Consider the following 20,143-nt stretch of genomic DNA (forward strand, 5'->3'; position numbering starts at 1 on the left):
AGTGGTGTAGTGTGTGAAATGAAGCGTTAAGCAGGATAAATGTATGAGGAATGCGCTGTAGTTGGCCAGCTCTTCTGATTATTGGTTAGATTGTTTACATTCAGTGTGGTGTGTGACACTAAAAGATAGATTGAACACTTCTGAACTCTTGTTTGTTACACCCTTGTTTCTGAACAGTGTTATGTGCTCAGTGAATTTTCCTAGACAGGAAAGATAACTGAGTAGTTTAATCAAGCTTTACACTAAAAATATTTGAACTTTGATTAGTTGCTATTATTCATATGTATGATAAGGGCATAGTTTCCTTGCCTAAATCTCCCCTGAAAAGAAAGAATGTGGTTTTCAGTATCAATAATGTTGATTTTTCACAAACTTGGCAAAGGACCCACTCAGTTTTTCAGGAGTACACCAGCATGGCATTAAATGAAGCTCATTCCTGGTTTATTTGGGATTTGTGTTTGTTTATTGTATGGCAAATGGAGACATTTTGTGTTAAAATCCAGAAATAAATAGGGTGGCAAGCAAGAAAGATGGCTTGGGCTGTGTCTGTAAAGATGACTGGTTTCCCTTTCCTCTGAATTTTTGTATCTAGTTGGAGTAAGACACTGACACAGTTGTTTGAGCTGGGAGGTAGGTATTTCCCCAACATCTCTTCCAGCTGAACAACAACTTTTCTCTGTGGTGTATCAGTGAATGAAAACAAAAAACATCCCTTTTGTCACTTGTGAATGGGAAGAGAACATTACTTTTCACTGGGTAGGAGCTGTAACAAATGATGTCTTTCTTGCCAGCTGCTGATACAGGTTTGCTGGGGGCCATTTGTTTTTCATCCAGTTTTCCTTTTTGTTTTGTGTTCTCTCAGTTTTGCCTTCGGCTCTTTAATATCTGCAGTTGACCCTGTGGCTACTATTGCCATTTTCAATGCCCTCAATGTGGATCCTGTACTAAACATGTTGGTTTTTGGAGAAAGCATTCTCAATGATGCAGTCTCTATTGTCTTGACCAAGTAAGTGCATTTGAACTCCTCGGAAACAGCAACCACCTTATGTTCTGTTAATGGATTCTTCAGATATGCAATCATTCTTCCATCTCCATTTGGAGCAAATCATGTGTTTCTGGTGTCAAAAGGAACACTAATTAGAATCCATGTCTTCTTGGCATGGAATTCTATGAAATACATTCCTGAAATTCACAGAGATTTCTCCCCTTTCCTTCCAAGAGCTCCTTTGGGGTCTTTTTTCAGTGACCTTCTTGTCTCTCATCCACACCTAAATATTTGATGAGAGCTCTTCCTGTTCATTTGTTGTTCCCTGAGGATCACATGATCCATCTCTTTTCTTTTTCATGCCCTGAGTTTTTGTCACTGCAAAATGAGGGGGGTTTGTGGTGTTTTGGGGTATTTTTTCTAACCTTTTCAAAGTTTGAGAATTGTTTTGTAGTGCTTGGCATTACCTTAGCCTATTTATGCCATTCTGGGGATTCTTCAGAAGAGCAATGCTGAATTTCCAGATTTTTAGCAGAATTAGGTTTCCCTTTGGGGATTCCACTAGGACTTGATTTAACATCTTTTGACATTCCTCTTGTTATATATATCAGAGTAAAAGCCTTTTAAGAGCGGTAGCAACAAAGAAATGGAAGTCGTCTTTGTTGTCATTCTCAAAAGATGTTGGTATTTTTGGATCCAGGCTTAGAATTTATAACCATTTCTTTTTTCTTTTCATTCTATCTAGCACAGCAGAAGGTTTGACAAGAGAAAATATGTCAGATGTAAGCGGATGGCAAACCTTTCTCCAGGCACTGGGATACTTTTTGAAGATGTTCTTTGGCTCTGCAGCACTTGGCACACTTACTGGTCTTATTTCTGCTGTGATATCCTTTTGGTATAGCATAGAATTAGAATAGAATTAGGATAGGATAGAATTAGGATAGGATAGATTTAGGATAGGATAGATTTAGGATAGGATAGATTTAGGATAGGATAGAATTAGGATAGGATAGGATAGGATAGCATAGCATAGAATAGGATAGGATAGCATAGCATAGGATAGGATAGGATAGGATAGGATAGGATAGGATAGGATAGGATAGGATAGGATAGGATAGGATAGGATAGGATAGGATAGGATAGGATGGGATGGGATAGACCTTCAAGATCATTGAGTCCAACCTATCATCCAACACCACCTAATCAACTAAACCATGCAACCAAGCACCCTGTCAAGTCTCCTCCTGAACACCTCCAGGGGTGGTGACTCCACCACCTCCTCGGGCAGCCCATTCCAACGGGCAATCACTCTCTCTGTGTAGAGTGTCTTCCTAACCTCCAGCCTAAACCTCCTGAGACTGTGTCCTCTTGTTCTGGTGCTGGTTGCCTGGGAGAAGGGACCAACCTCTGCCTGTCTACAACCTCCCTTAAGGTAGTTGTAGAGAGCAATAAGGCCACCCCTGAGTCTCCTCTTTTCCAGGCTAAGCAACCCCAGCTCCCTCAGCCTCTCCTCACAGGGCTTGTGTTCCAAACTCCTCACCAACTTCCTTGCCCTTCTCTGGACACGCTCCAGCAAGTCAACCTCCTTCCTGTATAAACTGATGAACTTCAACATTCTAATAGTATTTTTCTTTCTCATCTTCTCCAGCATTTCTTAGGGAACATTTCTTATTAGACATCATTTGGTTGGCTGAGGATTTTCTCCGGCTCATTTTGGTTTTATGTTCGTGCTCATTTAAATGGTTACATCAGATTTTGATGAACATAATGAAGGTCTGAAACGCGGTATAGTAGCTTACATTATGTGCATTGGAGTGGTAGAATGTATGGTAATTGTTCTGTAAATTCCAAATAGATTCATTCCATTTCAATACTGATCCATTTTTAAAAGCACATGGCTCATTTTTCACATACATAAACCACTTAATTAAAAAGAGAAAGAAAAAGCTGCTTTTCCTGAGGGCTTTTGAGTCAGACCAGCTCATTTGTCCCTCTGTATCACATTCAGGCAGCTGAATACAGATCCTGTCCTGTTTGGATTTATGTTGAGTTATATTTTGCCTCTTACACTTGCATGAATTGGTTGCTAAACAACCCAGAATCTTCTCTGCTGAGATAAGGAAGGATGTTTGTTGTAAGCCTTTGCTACTTTTCAGAGCTTGTTTAACGTTAACACTGACTTCACTGCAGGTAACCTTTTGTGCTAGGCTTGCACAGCAATTATTCATGGCATCTGAGACATACTGTTAGGCACTTTGTTTGTAAATAACAAGAGCAGAGTGTTTGATTAAATAGAGACATAATTCTTTGCTTGATTCATTAACCTGATTCCATGATCTTTTAAATGATTCCAAACATCATAACAAAAGAGGGAGGCACGTGTTCAACATTTCTCACTGCTACCTAAATGATACAGTTTAGTAGTCATGGTAGTTGGGTTATGGTTGGACTTGATGATCTTAAAGGTCTCTTCCAACCTTAATGATTCTGTGATTCTATGATAATAAAACACAGAAAAGCAGTTTATTTTCCCTAGTACAGATATCTGTGCCTCAAAGTCTTTGATTTACCCTAACTAAGCATGCAACATTTCAGTGCAGCAAAGGGCATCTCTTAGTAATTGCCAGCAGGAAAATATCGCTGAAGGTTGTTGCTGGAGGAATGTGAATCTCCACATCACAGGCATCCAATCCTCTGAATTTTGACAAAGATGGTAGGTAGGGTGTTTTAAGTATTAAGGCAAGGATGTGTGACATTCTTACTGTTAATGTTACTGAAAATCTGCTATATCTGTTTGAAAGTAACTTTAAGCCTAGGACTGAACAGAGGAGTTTACTTGCACACTTAGAGTGGCAAATACTGGTGTCTGAGGCAAAATCTGCTTCTACATGGCAGCTGTGCTGCAGAACCCTGCATGACATGCAAAGCAGAGCTTGCAGTCCTTGACAAATGTCTGTATTTATGACTACAAATATAAAGTAAGTTTTAAATATCTTATAAGGACATTATTTTTGTTAAAACATAAATGAGGGCTATTTTACTTTTAATGTGCTGTTTCATAGCTCTTGTCTGGTTTTAGAAAAGCCTTTACTATTTAATGATTCTCTGTGGATTTTCTGCAGTAGCTTTGGAGCAGAGATTTCCAAGACTGAATGTCCTTCTAGACCCACACCATCAGTTTGGCCTGTTGTTAGCAGCACTGTGTAGATACTTCAGCCACAGATCTTTACATTCAGTAGGTCTGTCCCTTCTGATAAACTTCTACCAGTAGTGACTCCTAAAAGAAACACTCCTTATAAAATAAGGAACCTTTGATCTGCTTTCCAATACCTGAAGGGATCCAACAGGAAGAATGTAAAGGCACTTTTCATAAGGGTATCTAGCTGAGCTGGGATTGTTTAGCCTGGAGAAGAGGAGGCTCAGGGGTGACCTCATTGCCCTCTACAACTACCTGAAAGGTGGTTGTAGCCAGGAAGGGATTGGCCTCTTCTCCCAGGCAACCAGCACCAGAACAAGGGGACACAGTCTCAAGCTGCGCCAGGGGAGGTTTAGACTCGAGGTGAGGAGGAAGTTCTTCACCGAGCGAGTCATTCGGCATTGGAACGGGTTGCCCAGGGAGGTGGTTGAGTCATCGACCCTGGAGGCGTTCAAGGGGAGATTGGACGTGGCACTTGGTGCCATGGTCTAGTCATGGGGTCTGTGTTGATAGGTTGGACTCAATGATCCTCGAGGTCCTTTCCAACCTAAGTGATACTGTGATACTCTAATAGGAGAAGGAAAAATGGTTTTAAGCTGAGGGAGAGCAGCTTTAGACTGGATCTTAGGAAAAAGTTCTGCAGTACAAGGGTGGTGAGACTGGAAGAGGTTGCTCAAGGAGGTTGTGGGTGCCTCCTCCCTAGGGGTGTTTAAGGCCAAGCTGGATGAGGTCTTGAGCAGCTGAGTGTAGTTGAGAGATCTCCAAGCTGATCTAGTTGATGATCTCTTGATGAAAGCTGATGAAGGTCCCTTCCAACTTACGCCATTCTGCATGAAAGCACTGATCTTTCCACGCTCGAGTCAAAGGCCAGTATGTAGAATTCATTTAGCAGATAAGTAATCACAAGCAATAAGTAATCACAAGCAAAGACACAGGTGTAAATTTTTCTCTCATATTTTAATTTACTTTTTTCCCTAACATTTTCATGTGTACGTGCTGAAGCACATTGATTTAAGGAAGACACCCTCCCTCGAGTTTGGGATGATGATTATCTTTGCTTACCTTCCTTATGGACTTGCAGAAGGCATCTCACTCTCAGGTGAGTAGCAAACTAAGCATGTGCTGGTTTCTTTGATAAATTTACAGAGTAGGCATTATTTGTGTCTAAGAGGGCCCCTGGTTTTTCACTTTTTCTTGTTTAACCTGGGCCTTTACTTTTAGCTTTGACTTACTTCTAAGAAATCCTTATTCTCTACTTCATGTTCTAATAGTACAATAAAGGTAATTACACTTTTCATAAGCATTCCTTAACCAACATAAATACTTACATTCTCCCCAGTTACCTCTGGCTAACACAGAATTAAAGTTTCAGCTGCAGGCTGAAATGTTCAGCTTACTACCCTGCAGCCATTTCCCTGCCTGTCCTTCAGTTCCACTGGGCAGCTCAGGAGAGACTGCTGAGTCTTGTGTACATCTGAATACTTGACAGAAGTTTTGCTGAGGACCACAAAAAGAGACTCATAGGTCTACTTATTCCATCATTCTACAGAATCAAGTACAAATACAGGGTCCAGTCCTGTTGGCTGCCCAATGTCTCTGACCTTTGCTAATTTAAGTGAGGTGTTTTAAAGGCTGTCAGTTTCTTGTCTCATTTCTCAAAGCAGGAAGGAATTCAGCAATTAGTATAATGCAAATAGCTGGAGAAAGTCCTTGGTTCTGGTTTTACTTTTTTTCTTGGGTTGTTTGTTGTTTGGTTTGTTTATTAAGTGCATTAAAAGATAGATGTGCTCTACAGTTGGGACTGCATAAGAACATTACAAGGTTGTGAGGAGTAGATTGCTTGTAAATGAGCTACAGGTATGAAATCAGACTTTCTGAAAATACACCTGTGAGCTAATGAAAATATTTTGGAATGGATCTGCAGCAGCTCCTATCAGTATAGCTTCACTGATGGCAGTGGGGTTGTATTTTTTTATATGTATGAAGATGTGGCCCTTTAATCATGGCAGTTTCACAGTCAGGATGTGTAATCCTAATGTAAACATTCCATTCTGCTCACTTGCATCCAGAACTACTCTTGTGTTTGTATAGGCCAACACATATGTAGGGGAATTAAATTATATGAGACCTCAGCAAGCAATTTGATATGTTAAAATATTTGTATTGCTGTAAAACCAAGGTTTGCCTCGTGATGAGATTGCTCTGGAGGGTCTGAGCACTTGGGCTTCTCTGTTTCTAATTTCTATTGGTTATTGATATAAAATCACAAGAAAATATTACAGAATGCCAGTGCCATTGCATTGTATAACCAACACATCTGTGTGTTGCTATGCAGTGAAAGAGAATTTACAGTAAGACTCCTGGTTAGCTGCTCTCAGGCTGATTGAGATTCTTTGTTGGTTTATTTGTAAAGACAGCTTCTCTGTTTTGCTCAAGTGCCTTCAAGAATGACTTCTCCAGAAATACAAACTTTGACTGACCTTAGTCAGGTTACCTGTGTTTCAAACAAAGGATTGACTTTACCTCAGCTATACTAATCCTTCCAGTTGTGCCCATCAGGGCCACTCCTGGGCATGTCGCTGCAAATACTTCTAGTCTTTTAAACTTCCCTTGTTTGGGGCAAAGCAGGCATACTCCCACATGTCATCCTGTCCTTCAGCTCTGCATTGCAATTGATTTCTTCTGTCAGTTGTCAGTATATGTTGTCAGTTTTGGTGAGCTGCTTCCTCACAAGGAGTACTGTAGTTGTTCCTCAAGTGGACTGCTAAATGTTTCTACAGTCTTAACCATCATCTCAAGTGACATCCTGCACAGGTATAGGTCTATGCAGTATCCATGCAAGTGCTTAGAACTTCCTTTAAGATACCCAGCTCCTTAGGAACAGTGAATTGACAGTATTTGTGATATGTCTTGAGCAATCAGCAAAATAGGTTGAAATTCTGATTCTTCTCACAAATGACCAAGGGCTGAGAAGAAAGGTAGATGGGGGGGAAAAAAAACCTTACACAAATCAGATCTTTGTGCAATACAGTGGCCTTGGTTAGCAATTGCTGTACCTCTGCTTAAGCTGTGGATGTTGCTAGAGCAACTAAACTCTATAGTGGAAGATGTGGTGGCTTTTCCTGTAGCTGATAGTTGAGATTAGTCTCTGTAGCAACAGCTGGTGAGTGACCCTTTCTGCTGGACGCTAGAGGCATTCTGCACAGTAGCATTCTTTGCAGACCCTTTGTGGACCAGTGGAACTAGACCAGTATGAGTAACAATGGCACTAGAAACCACACTTAGTGCTTCATAAGCTTTGGTGTTTCTAGGGCTGTAAACAAATACTTGTAGAGTTCAAGCTGTTGTTCTTCTGTTGACTGCCTCATTTTTATCTGCAGGTATCATGGCAATCCTCTTCTCTGGCATCGTGATGTCTCACTACACACACCACAACTTGTCCCCAGTCACACAGATTCTAATGCAGCAGACACTGAGAACTGTTGCTTTTATGTGTGGTAGGTGCTACCTACTATTAATATCTGATACTAATAGTTCAAAATTGTGTTTGCCTGAAATGGAGATTCTGATGGGAGCAGCAGAGGTGTGAATTCTCTTCAAGCTATTTGTATGTCAGTGGTACATGTCTCTAAAAGAAGAATTCCTTATAGTGGAGGCTGGCAGGCAGTTGAAAGTCACCTTTCCTGCCATGCTGGATAAAACATGCAGCAAATCTCTCTCTCCCCTCCTGCAGGCTTCTACTAAGATTTGCCACAAGACTGATAACTGAATAGATATTTTTGACTCCTGCATTCCTCTGTGGTCTATTTTTAGCTTTAAGAGATAGATTTTTATCAGTATTTTGTATCTAGAAAGCTACTTGCAAAAACCAAGAGCTTCACAAATAGAGAAGGTTTTGGGAGTAGTCCAGTAGCCTATGTCCTTTTACATGCCAAACTTTCAAAGAAATGACATGCTTCTGTATTAGAAATATATCCCTTGTTTTTAGGAGATGGCATGCATAAGTTCTGTACTGCAGGAAGATGCATTTGGATCATGGCTGTGCAGTGGCCTTGCTGCACACTAAATAGAATCACAGAATCACCAGGGTTGGAAGAGACCTCAAAAATCATCAAGTCCAAACTGTCACCACAGACCTCATGACTAAACCATGGCACCAAGTGCCATGTCCAATCCCTTCTTGAACACCTCCAGGGATGGTGACTCCACCACCTCCCACTCATTACCCAAACACCAGTAGCTCATCAGGGTTTGGCCTTAAATCTATTACGAATGCTACCCACCTCCCCCCCTGCCCCCATGTGTTCATTCAGGTCATTGTAAAGTTATTTAAGATGCTGCCCAAATTCATACACATTTGCAGCAGGTTTTGAACATGCAAATGTAAGTAGCCAAAGCATGACCCAATGGCATCTTCCACTGCACTAACTTAAGCATTGCTGCTGTCTGTCCAAAACTGGCCTGTTTTTAACTGCCTTTATGATAAGGAACCTACCTTGCTAGAACAGCAGTGGCCTGATGCAACACCTTGACTCAGCAGATCTCTGCTGCCAATGGGTTTGTTCTGTGGAAATAGAATGTTTGGATTGCTGTAGCCATTGTGCAGTGGTGGTTCTGTTGCAGCTTTGCAAACATCACTTCTAGAGGTTATTAGAATACACAAGGGATGTTGGACCATACAGTGCAGTAGTTCATTACAATTCAAGCCATGAACTGCTGCCATTTCTGAAAATGGAATGAGCTGAATGCTTTATAATAGCATTCAAGTTGCAATATGTGAGATTGTGCCTGACATTTCAGTTTCATGGGGAACCTGATTCAGAGCTATGGAAATCGTTAGCAGTCACTCCTGTAGGTTGTGTTCTGCAGCTTGTCCTATATTCCTCAAGTAAAAAAATTCCTCCATCTAGAACCAGGATTTGCCAGCTTCTTTCACAGCCATCACTAATTTACAGCTGAAAAAAGCCTACACACAGACCAAGGTGCTCTTCACTGACAGCAAGAGTGTAGGAATCCGGCCTTTTATGCCTATTTTGTGCTTTCAGAAGTCAGGAAATACCATTTCATGTCCTTGTGTAGTGACTTACAATAGGATCAGAAGAGGCTTTACAGAACTGTATCTCTAAGATGTGATTTCTCTTTTTCAGAAACCTGTGTTTTTGCATTTCTTGGCCTGTCCATTTTTAGTTTCCCTCACAAGTTTGAAATGTCCTTTGTCATCTGGTGCATAGTAGGTATCTGCTTTCTTCTGTACTTGTTGGGATGTGGGTTTGGTGCTGGGGAGGAGGGGAATCACCTTACAGTTCAAATGTTTTAGGATAGTTCTATTTCACAGGTTGGGAAAACACTTTTTTACATTGCACAAAGTTAGGTTCTCTCTGTTAGCATGGAATTACTGATCTTGCTCTCAGCACTTTGGTGTACAAATACATCAGCCTTCTTTTAGGAATTCCAGCTTGCTGTTACTTTAGAACCATCCTAAGATTATTAAAAGCAAGGAGAGGATTCTTGCTTGTGTTTACCCTGTTAGATTTATTAAAATAAATCTCATAAGATGTTGAGGTTGTACATGCCACTTCCAGAAGTTATTTTACCAGGAAACAGTCCTGAGTTTTTATGTATGTGAGAATGGGCAGCTCAGAGAATAGAACTGAACTGAATTGAATTGAATTGAATTGACCAGGTTGGAAAAGACCTTTGAGATCATCAAGTCCAACCTGTCATCCAACACTATCTAATCAACTAAACCATGGCACCAAGTGCCCTATCTAGTCTCTTCCTAAACACCTCCAGTGATGGTGACTCCACCACCTCCCTGGGCAGCCCATTCCAGTGGCCAATCTCTCTTTCTGTGAAGAACTTCTTCCTAACCTCCAGCCTAAACCTCCCCTGGTGCAGCTTGAGACTGTGTCCTCTTGTTCTGGTGCTGGCCGCCCAGGAGAAGAGACCAACCCCCACCTGGCTACAACCTCCCTTCAAGAAGCTTCAGAGCAAAGCAGTATCAAACTCTGCTCCACCTCTTCAGGATTACAGCTTTTGAGGCTGTCTCCTGTGTCATTGTTGTTTGTTTACATGAAACAACTGAGCCCATACATTGCTTTTTCACTCTGAGCTCACCTTCAAAGTCCTTATTCAGACCCTCTTCAATGGGTATTTGTTCATTGACTCCACTCTTAGTTCTTCCTATTCTTTGGTTCTTTATTTCAGTGTAGCTGTGTGTAGTGGCCTTTGGAAGTGTGTTTCAGGTGGAGGTTACCTACATCTGCTGCTGTTGTAACTATCCAAGCCATGAGAGTCAAGAGAGAGCACTGTGAATCCTGTTTCCAGTTGCACACAGTCATATATCAAGCCCTATGAGGAAAGACTGAGGGAGCTGGGGTTGCTCAGCCTGGAGAAGAGAAGACTCAGGGGTGACTTTATCACTCTCTACAACTACCTGAAGGGAGGTTGTAGACAGGCGGATGATGGTCTCTTCTCCCAGGCAGCCAGTACCAGAACAAGAGGACACAGTCTCAGGCTGCGCCAGGGGAGGTTCAGGTTGGATATTAGGAAGAAGTTCTATATAGAGAGAGTGATTGCCCATTGGAATGGGCTGCCTGGGGAGGTGGTGGAGTCGCCGTCATTGGGGGTGTTCAGGAGGAGACTTGATGGGGTGCTTGGTGCCATGGGTTAGCTGTTTGGGTGGGTTGGGTTGGTTGATGGGTTGGACACGATGATCTTGAAGGTCTCTTCCAACCTGGTTTGGTTTATTCTAAATAAAGGTATCCTAGCACAGTTTAGTCTGTGGTTCAAGGGAAGAATTACCTGCAATTTACAGATAGTGCTATCAGCATGGGGAACTGCTCTCACTGCATTACACCCAACTTCCTTATCTAGTATATATCTAAGGTGTGACACTTCCTTCTGGGTAGCATTCCCCTCACAGGCATAATGTAAATTGTGTAATTTGAGGGTGATTCATAAAGAAAAACAGCACAGCCCTTCAAGGATCCTGCTAATTCTAGGATATTTACCTTATCAAGGTCTGTTTATGGTAGAGCTTAAAAGCAATGGCATTGTGAAAACCTTTGCTTTTCTCAGAGTTTTCCCTGTGTTTGTTCATTGTTTGCCATTAAATCAATTGTGCTTTTTTTTTTTCCCTTTATATTTTCCTCTCAAAGTGTTGCTTCAGTGTGTGGTGTGTTTCATAACCATACCCAGGGAAGTGGGGAACTGGATTACATGCTGTGTATTTGGCTTCTGGCCTTTTTCTCTGAGGAACTAGTCCATGGGGAGACAATAGAAATATCTTACTGCCTCTTAGCTGCTGTGCCAAGGGAATGATTAAAGGAGCTGAACTGAGGAGAACTTTTACCCAAAGCAATTCTGGGTCTCCCTGGAATGCCTCTTGGGTTTAATTTATTTACTATAAGTAGTGTCTGCTCCCTGTCATTGACAAGTCTGGTGTAGTTTCAGCTAAGCAGACAAAATGTTTAAAAAGTTACATCTTACATTTTCCTCTGGAGAGAGATTTCTTCAGGTGAGTTTAGCAGCAGAGCCTTCTTGCAAAACTCAGGAGTGAAAAGAGCATATTCACCTTGCCCTGTACAGAGCAGATGCAGCTGGGTCCTGTGAGAACCCAACACATCACCGGTCTCTTGCTTTTGTTTCTGTTTTTCAGGTACTTGTTCTGTTTGGTAGAGCAGTGAATATTTTCCCACTCTCCTACCTACTCAACTTCTTCCGTGATCACAAAATCACCCCCAAGATGATGTTTATCATGTGGTTTAGTGGTAAGTTGAAGCTCAAAGGAGGGAAGAACTGGGAAAAGGTTTTCTCTTTTTCATTGTGTAAGCTGCTCTGGGAAGAATTTGGTTTCCATCTGTTGAGCAAAACTCAGCTGACCATTTGCACTGTTCTCTAAACCCAAGTGCAACAGGTCTGTTCTCTTTCCCCTTTGGCTAGAGGCCTACGCAGCGGTGATGCCCTCTGAAGCTGTTCCGCAGGGTCTGCTTTTCTTTCCAGGTCTAACAGTTTGCAGTTTGAACAACAGTTATCTGGAGAGCTCAGGTGCACTTAAGATAAAGGGACATAGTATGGGATTGTAAAAATCTTTTTAAAGATAGGGAATTCCTCCTGAGTTATCAGGGTGCTGAGGACCATTGTAGCTGCTGAGTCAATCTTTGGTTTACTGTTCTCCCTGATAAGGTTTGCGTGGCGCAATTCCCTACGCCCTCAGCCTCCACTTGGGCTTGGAACCAATCGAGAAGCGACAGCTCATTGGGACAACAACAATCATCATAGTGCTGTTCACAATTCTGCTGCTGGGAGGAGGAACCATGCCCCTCATCAGACTGATTGATATTGAGGACTCCAAAGCACGCAAGAGAAACAAGAAGGACATTAATCTCAGCAAGACAGAGAAGATGGTTGGTTTGGGGTTTTTGTTCAGGGGATCACTGTTGGGTTTGGGGTTTTTTTCTTTGTACTTTTGACATTTTCCAAGATTAGTATATTATTTTTGACTAAAAAGTGAAGTGAAAGCTGTGGGAAAAGCCAAGGTGGGAGGGAAGAGCCAAGGTGGGAGGGAAGAGCCAAGGTGGGAGGGAAGAGCCAAGGTGGGAGGGAAGAGCCAAGGTGGGAGGGAAGAGCCAAGGTGGGAGGGAAGAGCCAAGGTGGGAGGGAAGAGCCAAGGTGGGAGGGAAGAGCCAAGGTGGAAGGGAAGAGCCAAGGTGGAAGGGAAAAGCCAAGGTGGAAGGGAAAAGCCAGGTGGAAGGGAAGAGCCAAGGCATATAATTTTCAGGTATCCCAAAGGCAGAGCTTAGTTAATGTTTACACAAAATAATTGTTTGGACAAAGGGAGGAGAAACAGTCTCTTAACTCAGTCTAATTATAAATTGATCCATACAAATGGAAGTAACCCCTGCAAAAGCATAAAGCAGATGATACAGGATTGAGTCATATACAGAGGGAAAGCAGCTAGTGCAGTGTGAGTCATGAATTAATCATAAAAGGCAGATGGGAATTATTTTGAAAAAGTCAAAGCAAAAGCCATGAGAAGGTGGTAACAGCAGCACCCCTCTGACTGGGTTTTATTTTAAAGCTAAGCAAGAGTACTGAAGAAAATGTGACAGCTACTCTGAACCCTTGTGTGCAAAAGCTGGAGTACAGAAACGATCACAAGGCGTTTACCTGCTTCCCCTCAAGGAACACCTGCAGGGTATTCTCTAGGGTCTGAAGAGCAGCTCCTTTTGGTGTGAGGTTTCCAAAAGCTTGCAGGATTGAGATTTATGTTACTCTGTCCAGGTAGGGAGATGTGTACAGGAAGGGCAGAGGGGTAGGGTGTGTTTTGACACAGGGCACTGTTCTGACATTGGTGTTGCTAGCTGGATAAAATCATCACCCAGCTCACAAGAGAAAGCCTGCACACCAGAAAGCTGATCTCAGCAATAGTAACAGTACAAAATGTGGAGGTCTTTCACCTTTCAGCACGAAGAGGGAAGCTAAGTGTAGCTCTGGGAGTCAACAGCTGGACAGATTGATACAGCCTGGTAGGCTGTGGTGATAATTTCCGTGTCGTTCCAGCATGGGAATTGGTTGTGAGGAGTGAGAGCACAGAGCGAAGCACTGAAGCAAGCTGGAGGGGTGGCTGCCACATTTCTCAGGTTACTCTGCTGCTTGTGATCTTTCTAGGGAAATACCATAGAATCTGAACATTTGTCAGAGCTCACAGAGGAGGAGTATGAAGCCCAGTACATAAAACGCCAAGACCTCAAAGGTTTTATGTGGTTTGATGCCAAGTATTTGAATCCTTTCTTCACCAGGAGACTCACACAAGAAGTAAGACTTTCTTGTTTTCTTGAAGGAAAGAAACTGTTGTAGAGTATTACCACTTCACTCTGTCCCATTCAGGGCTCCTAGTGTAGCCATGCAGCTTCTACATTAAGAGCAGTGAGCCAGCTAATGGTTTACTCGTTCATATGCAGAGCAGCTGCAATGAAAAGCTGCACTGTGAAATCGCAGGTTGGAATAAGTGAGCATCTCTCAGGGCTGCCACAACTTTAAAAAGAGCATAGATTTATTGAACTGACCTTTAATCTTTTAAGTATCAGGAGTGATTGCTGTTGCTGGAAAAGCTGCTGCCACTCACACAGAGTTTGTTCAAAGTGCTATCACACAAAGTTCCTGCTTTCTACTGTACATGGCCCTGTGAATTCAGGAGCTGCCTTTCTTCTGCAGAGTGCAGTTTTTACCTTGGCAACACAATACCAGCATTGCAGCCTTCACTTCTGAAACTTCTTCACTGGGAGACCAGGACTCTGAAGCTGTAAATGCAAAATGACACCTGACTGAACGTGTCACTTAACACCGAGTGGCTCAGGGAGGTGTAAATACTATGCCATTTGCACTCCCATGCCTCAGAAACCTGAGACTCCTTAGCTACACAATTTGCTGGTTTTCCAGTTTGCCACAGAACTAAGCATTCCTGCTGTGGAATTGATAGTTTTGTGTAAAGCCTGCACATTCCATCTTCCTGGCCTGCTCAAACATACTATTTTTCCTCATTTTGTTTTGTTTCTTGTCAGAAGAATGTTTTCAACACTTACCCACAAGAGCCAAAGGCATTCTTTTTTTTTTTGCAAACCCAAAAAGGAACCAAGAAGCCAGAGTAAGCATCTGATTTGTAGTTGGTAGCCAAAAGCACAGGCTGCCATCCAGATTGCAACCAGAGGCTGGAAAAATAAGCATGTGAATCACCAGAGCGGGCCACAAGTTTCCCCACTGTCCCTGGGAACGCGTAGGGAAGAGTGAGATTCAAAGCCAGGCCCTCCAGACAGCATTGAGATTGCTGAAAGCCACAGAGCAGGACTGTCTAGAGAACAGGTAAAAATACCTGCACCAAAAACACTCTCTGTGGAAGTAATTACTGGCTGAACCTTTTCTGGCGGAAAACAGGATCACTTTGCGTGCTTAGAGGCCAGGAGTAGATTATTTCCCAAGGAGTATGCTGAATGAGTCTTTAACACACAAGTGGTGAGGCAGAGAAGTAACAAACTGTTCTGGTTTGCTTTTGCCCTAGGACTTGCATAATGGGCGCATACAGATGAAAACCCTCACAAACAAATGGTACGAGGAGGTACGGCAAGGACCCTCGGGATCCGAAGATGATGAGCAAGAGCTGCTATAGCAGACCAGGGCAGGAGTGCAATGAAGTTGTCAGTGGAAAGAGGATTTAAGTATCACGAGTGAGACTGCACAAAAGCTGGAAAGCTAAGAATGTACTTTGATTTCAGACAAGTCTGCTACATGTTTAGGTATAAAACTGCAGATCTGCTGTGCTTGGTGTTACTGGTCAGCGATGGAAACCCTGGAGTGTCAGACACTGGACTGAATGCAGACCCTTCCATGCAGATTTCACAACACAGCAAACTTCATCCAGCCTGTTGAAAAGCAGAAACATCTGCCATGAAATGATGACAATATTTAAAGGGGGGAGGTCTTCTTCCTATTATGAAATCTGCTGTAAACATATGTTGAGTACAGAGCCACTCTGTGACTCTGCAAAACAGAAGGAATTGCACTTTACTCTTTTCTTTTTTTTTTTTAATGATTATTGTTTTGTAGCTAGATAGATTCACAGCATGGAGACTCTTGACAGTTGATACTGTGAATTTGTTTCAGCACTAGTAAGGGAATCTGACTGGAATCAATCTATGGTTTATGGGAGTTGCACGTGACGAGCCCAGAGAAGATGCCTACCTTGAGAAAAAGCAGATGCTGCACATACAAGGAAGCACCTCTGAGAACTGCTGGTTTTGTCATTTGAAAAAAGCCTTGATTTCTATTTTATGGGATTATTTTATTTTTATACTGAGGTATTTCACCCACAGTACTGATTATATTATGGGTTGGGGGAGTGGGGGACTTGTATGACACAGTACAGGACCGCATCTGAAATTGTCATTTTTAACGTGGGTTTTCCTTCGGCTAAAGCCAGTTGCAGCTGGGTTTGTGTTGCTCCTTGCTGACACTTTGGCTTCAAATCTTAGAAAACAGCAGCTTTTGGTTTGCCTAATTGATGAAGTGCCCTTAACTCTCCAGAATTCACTAGTAGAATTTTCAAGTTCTAGTGGAAGCAAAAGCAGTGTGTACAGGAGGAAGAAGAGCCCACACAGTCTGACCCATGTGCAGAAAGGTTAACGTTGCACATTGCTGAAGCAGTCTCAGTTGGGATGTGCCAAACAGCTTTCATTAAGCTGTCCTGTTTGCTAATGTGATTTTTCTCTTCTGCCTACCCTGGTTGAAAAATCAGCAGTTTCATTTCACTTCCACATGGCCCTGTCCACGAGCTCAGTTTGCATTCACTTAAACAGACTTGCAGTGTTTGTTGCACCTTTGCCGTGGTTACTCAGGCAGCACTTTGCTGTGGCTGCCAACCCAAATTCCTCCCTAGTCAGTTGCATATTCACTGTGGCAATGTGACTTTTAGTTCTGCACGTAAATCTGACAATAAACCCACATGCTTGCTTCTGAAGGTGTAAGGCTTACATTGTTTTGGTCTGGTTTAGCTACTAAGGTTTTTGATCAGCTGCTTACCTGCTGGGAGGAATAAAAGTTGAAGAATGTATATGGAATCCTCAATCTGTTGTCTGAGCAGTCTTTTTTTCCAAAACAACACATCCTGCTACAGCATTCCTTGTTCCCCTCCCTGCTAGTTCAAGGATCTTCTCTCTGCTACTTCCAGAGCTGAAACACACTGGTTGAAGTTGGAGTGGGGTGTGAAACTCAACTTCTGGTGTTGACTGGAACACAGTTAGTGCTTGGTTTATCCTGAGGAGAGCATCTGTGTAAAAACCAGGCTTTCTTCACCCTTCTAGACAACAGTGAACTTACTTAAACTTCATTACCCATCAGCCTTACTTGATTTCTCCAACTTGAACATTTAAGCCCAGGAGGTAGGAGGGAAGAGGGAAGAGAGAGAAGAGACCAGGTTGGAAAAGACCTTTGAGATCATCAAGTTCAACCTGTCACCCAACACCATCTAATCAACTAAACCGTGGCACCAAGCACCCCATCTTCCTAAACACCTCCAGTGATGGTGACTCCACCACCTCCCTGGGCAGCCCATTCCAATGGCCAGTCACTTTCCATGAAGAGCTTCTTCCTAACATCCAGCCTAAACCTCTCCTGGCACAGCTTGGGACTGTGTCCTCTTGTTCTGGTGGAGACCAGCCCCCACCTGTCTACAGCCTCCCTTCAGGTAGTTGTAGAGAGAATAAGGTCTCCCCTGAGCCTTCTCCAGGCTAAGCAACCCCAGCTCCCTCAGTCTGTCTCCCCTGAGCCTTCTCCAGGCTAAGCAACCCCAGCTCTCTCAGCCTGTCTCCCCTGAGCCTTCTCCAGGCTAAGCAACCCCAGCTCCCTCAGTCTGTCTCCCCTGAGCCTTCTCCAGGCTAAGCAACCCCAGCTCTCTCAGCTTGTCTCCCCTGAGCCTTCTCCAGGCTAAGCAACCCCAGCTCCCTCAGCCTCACCTCATAGGGCTTGTGCTCCGAACCCTGAAGAAGCTGTGGGAGTTTCTCCTGTCACTGGAAGGTGTACAGAGATGCTGTTACGCGGGGCTTAGTGTTATTTCATGGTCGTGCCAAATACAAAATGGCCTCTGATTTCTACAATCAGTGCACCTGCGACCTACTCGTACACGGAGCAGCCCTTTGAGAGCCTCCTTCCAAGGTGCGTCGGTCGTTTCCTGCCCTCTTCTGGCAGCTGGGGAGAGCGCGCCCATGCCTGCTGAGGGCCTTGCTGGCAGTCATTTCACAAATGAAATGGAAGCAATTAACTGATACAGCTAGAGCTAATGAAATCACTTTGCAGTAATTAAAGTGAGGAGAATGGGGAGGGTTTAATTTAAAAGGGACCATTCTAGAACTCGGGGAAATAGTGCATTTGTTAACACTTTAAAGGAAGACAGCTCTGTTCTCTCCCCAAATAAGCACTAACTTCCTTCTTGTGGAACTAGTAGATCAAGTTTTTACCCATATTTCAATGGCCAATTTTCATATTCATTTATCAATGTATTGGGTTCTCTGTGACAGTCACTTCCTAGTTTGGATTTCTTCACTGAAAGTTATGTCTTAGCAAAGAAAAACCTGACTTCTTTTTGGCTTGCCCTGCAGTTGCTTTCAATCATTTCCTGGTTTATCAAACCAGTATTAAGTTCTGATCCTGTTTCCACAAGCACTAACAGTCCCATCCTAATGTGGTGTCATCTGCAAACATGTGCAATTGTAAACTTGATTACCCTTTTTCCTGCTCTCTTAAACATGGAACCACCAGGAAGTACCATTCTGATGTTCCTAATTACATAGCCTCGAAATTCTTCCAGACGGCAAACCCAGTGGCTGTTTCTCCTGATGACATCAGGAGCCATGCAAAGGAGAGGCAGGGGAAGCCCAGAGCACAGCTTTTGGCAGCTCAGAGCCTCCCAGAAGTTGTTTTTCCCTCTTCCAGCCCGTCCTACAGCCCTGTATTAGCTTGTGACAAGATGCCTTCAGTGCTGATGGCAAAATGCATCATCCACAGTGGGAGCAGCAATGGCACCCAGAAGCTCCCACTGCTGTGAGCCAGGAGCCAGGACACCCTGCAGAGCTTCCTCCCCAGGACAGCAGGGGCTTTCACCAGACTTCATCCTGCTGCTCAAGGGAACAGCAAACACACTCCACTTCATCACCACCGCTGGCTCTGCTCCTCAGTCACTCCACTAGTCAAAATCCCCCTTGCAAAGGCCCCTCAGAGCTGCTTGATTCTTGTGGCCAATGCTAATGCTACAGCCAGACTGACCAGTCTGACAGAACCCCTGTGCCAGGCAGGCAGGGAGGGGATGCCCCTGCCTGCCCCCCTCCCTTGCACCCCCATTGGGATGGCTGCACCAAGTATGGCCATGCCAGCAGGCTTAGGACAGAAGCCAGCCACCCCCACCCTGCCACAGGCCACCAGCCAGGGAAAGCTCCCAGGTCTCACCCATAAAACATGATGGAGCATGTGATAGGGCTCTAGCATGTCCTTCTTGCAGGCACACCACCATCACTCCTGGACCCCACAGAACGCCATCCATGTCTGGGTGTGCCCTGCATCCTGAGACAGCTGTGTGACAGTCACAGATGAAGTGATTGTTACCATAGGGCCTGATTTACACACAGCTTGCACTGCCTCTGAGCCTCACCTCTGCCCTGGGTGCCCAGGAGCCAGACCCCAGCACCAGCCTGCATGTGATTCACCAGCTGAATGCAAGCAAACACCTCCAGCTTTCCCTGCCTTGGTTGCATCATGCTGAAGATGCTATTTTTAACTCAACCACAGCAAGAGACACTCATTTATTTTAAACATTAAAGCACCTACAGGCTGTTTCTGCAGCCTCATCTACAGGCTGCCACAAAAGGATCAACAGCAACACTCATTACCTGCCATTCAGGAGCTTAACCTTTGGAATGAAAGACCAGGGCTCTGAGCTTAGCTTGCTAAACACTCTGCCTTTTCCCAGAGACTGCAGTCTGGAGGTGAGGTCGCCCACCCCAGGAGGGAGGTTTCCACCCTTGGGGCTGTGTTTAAAGGTCAGTGGCACAGACTACAGCTGAAGACTGCACGATCTTTGAGAAGAATGGGCTATAGGAGACAATGCAGCCAAGACACAGACACCAGAGAGGGACAAGCACCACCAGCTTTGTGCAACCCTTGATGTTGGAGGCACCAGGGGCCTGCCTGCAAAGGGTACCTGGCCATTACTTGGAATGGTGCTGCAGGCTGAGTGCAGCTCTGATGTGAGCTGTTGAGATCTCCATCAGTGATTCCCATTTTGAATGTGTCCTGGCGTTGAATGAACTTGTGTGGCACCTGCTAGAAGATAGAGCTGCTGGGGAGGCTGGTCCTGCTGCCAGTTCGGCTGGTGGGGAGGCCGGCAGCAGCACAACAGCCAAGAGGCAGTGGCTGGA

General features: G+C 43.9%; 1 protein-coding gene across 1 annotated transcript in view; it reads left to right on the forward strand.

The window, feature by feature from the left end:
* The window catches only part of SLC9A8 (solute carrier family 9 member A8), a 33,007-nt gene extending 16,205 nt beyond the window's left edge, over nt 1–16,802 (forward strand). Inside the window, exons 8-16 of the mRNA XM_068149894.1 lie at nt 863–1,006; nt 1,731–1,869; nt 5,175–5,280; nt 7,562–7,678; nt 9,329–9,411; nt 11,842–11,953; nt 12,369–12,589; nt 13,854–14,000; nt 15,241–16,802. Coding sequence (XP_068005995.1) covers nt 863–1,006; nt 1,731–1,869; nt 5,175–5,280; nt 7,562–7,678; nt 9,329–9,411; nt 11,842–11,953; nt 12,369–12,589; nt 13,854–14,000; nt 15,241–15,348 — 1,177 coding nt within the window. The 3' untranslated portion in view covers nt 15,349–16,802. The remainder of the gene's footprint in view (nt 1–862; nt 1,007–1,730; nt 1,870–5,174; nt 5,281–7,561; nt 7,679–9,328; nt 9,412–11,841; nt 11,954–12,368; nt 12,590–13,853; nt 14,001–15,240) is intronic.
* The last annotated feature ends 3,341 nt before the right edge of the window (nt 16,803–20,143 follow it).

This window comes from Melanerpes formicivorus, unplaced genomic scaffold (assembly GCF_026170545.1).
Source record: "Melanerpes formicivorus ecotype bairdi unplaced genomic scaffold, bMelFor1.0.p_v2 SCAF_19, whole genome shotgun sequence".
Classification (NCBI taxonomy): Eukaryota; Metazoa; Chordata; class Aves; order Piciformes; family Picidae; genus Melanerpes; species Melanerpes formicivorus.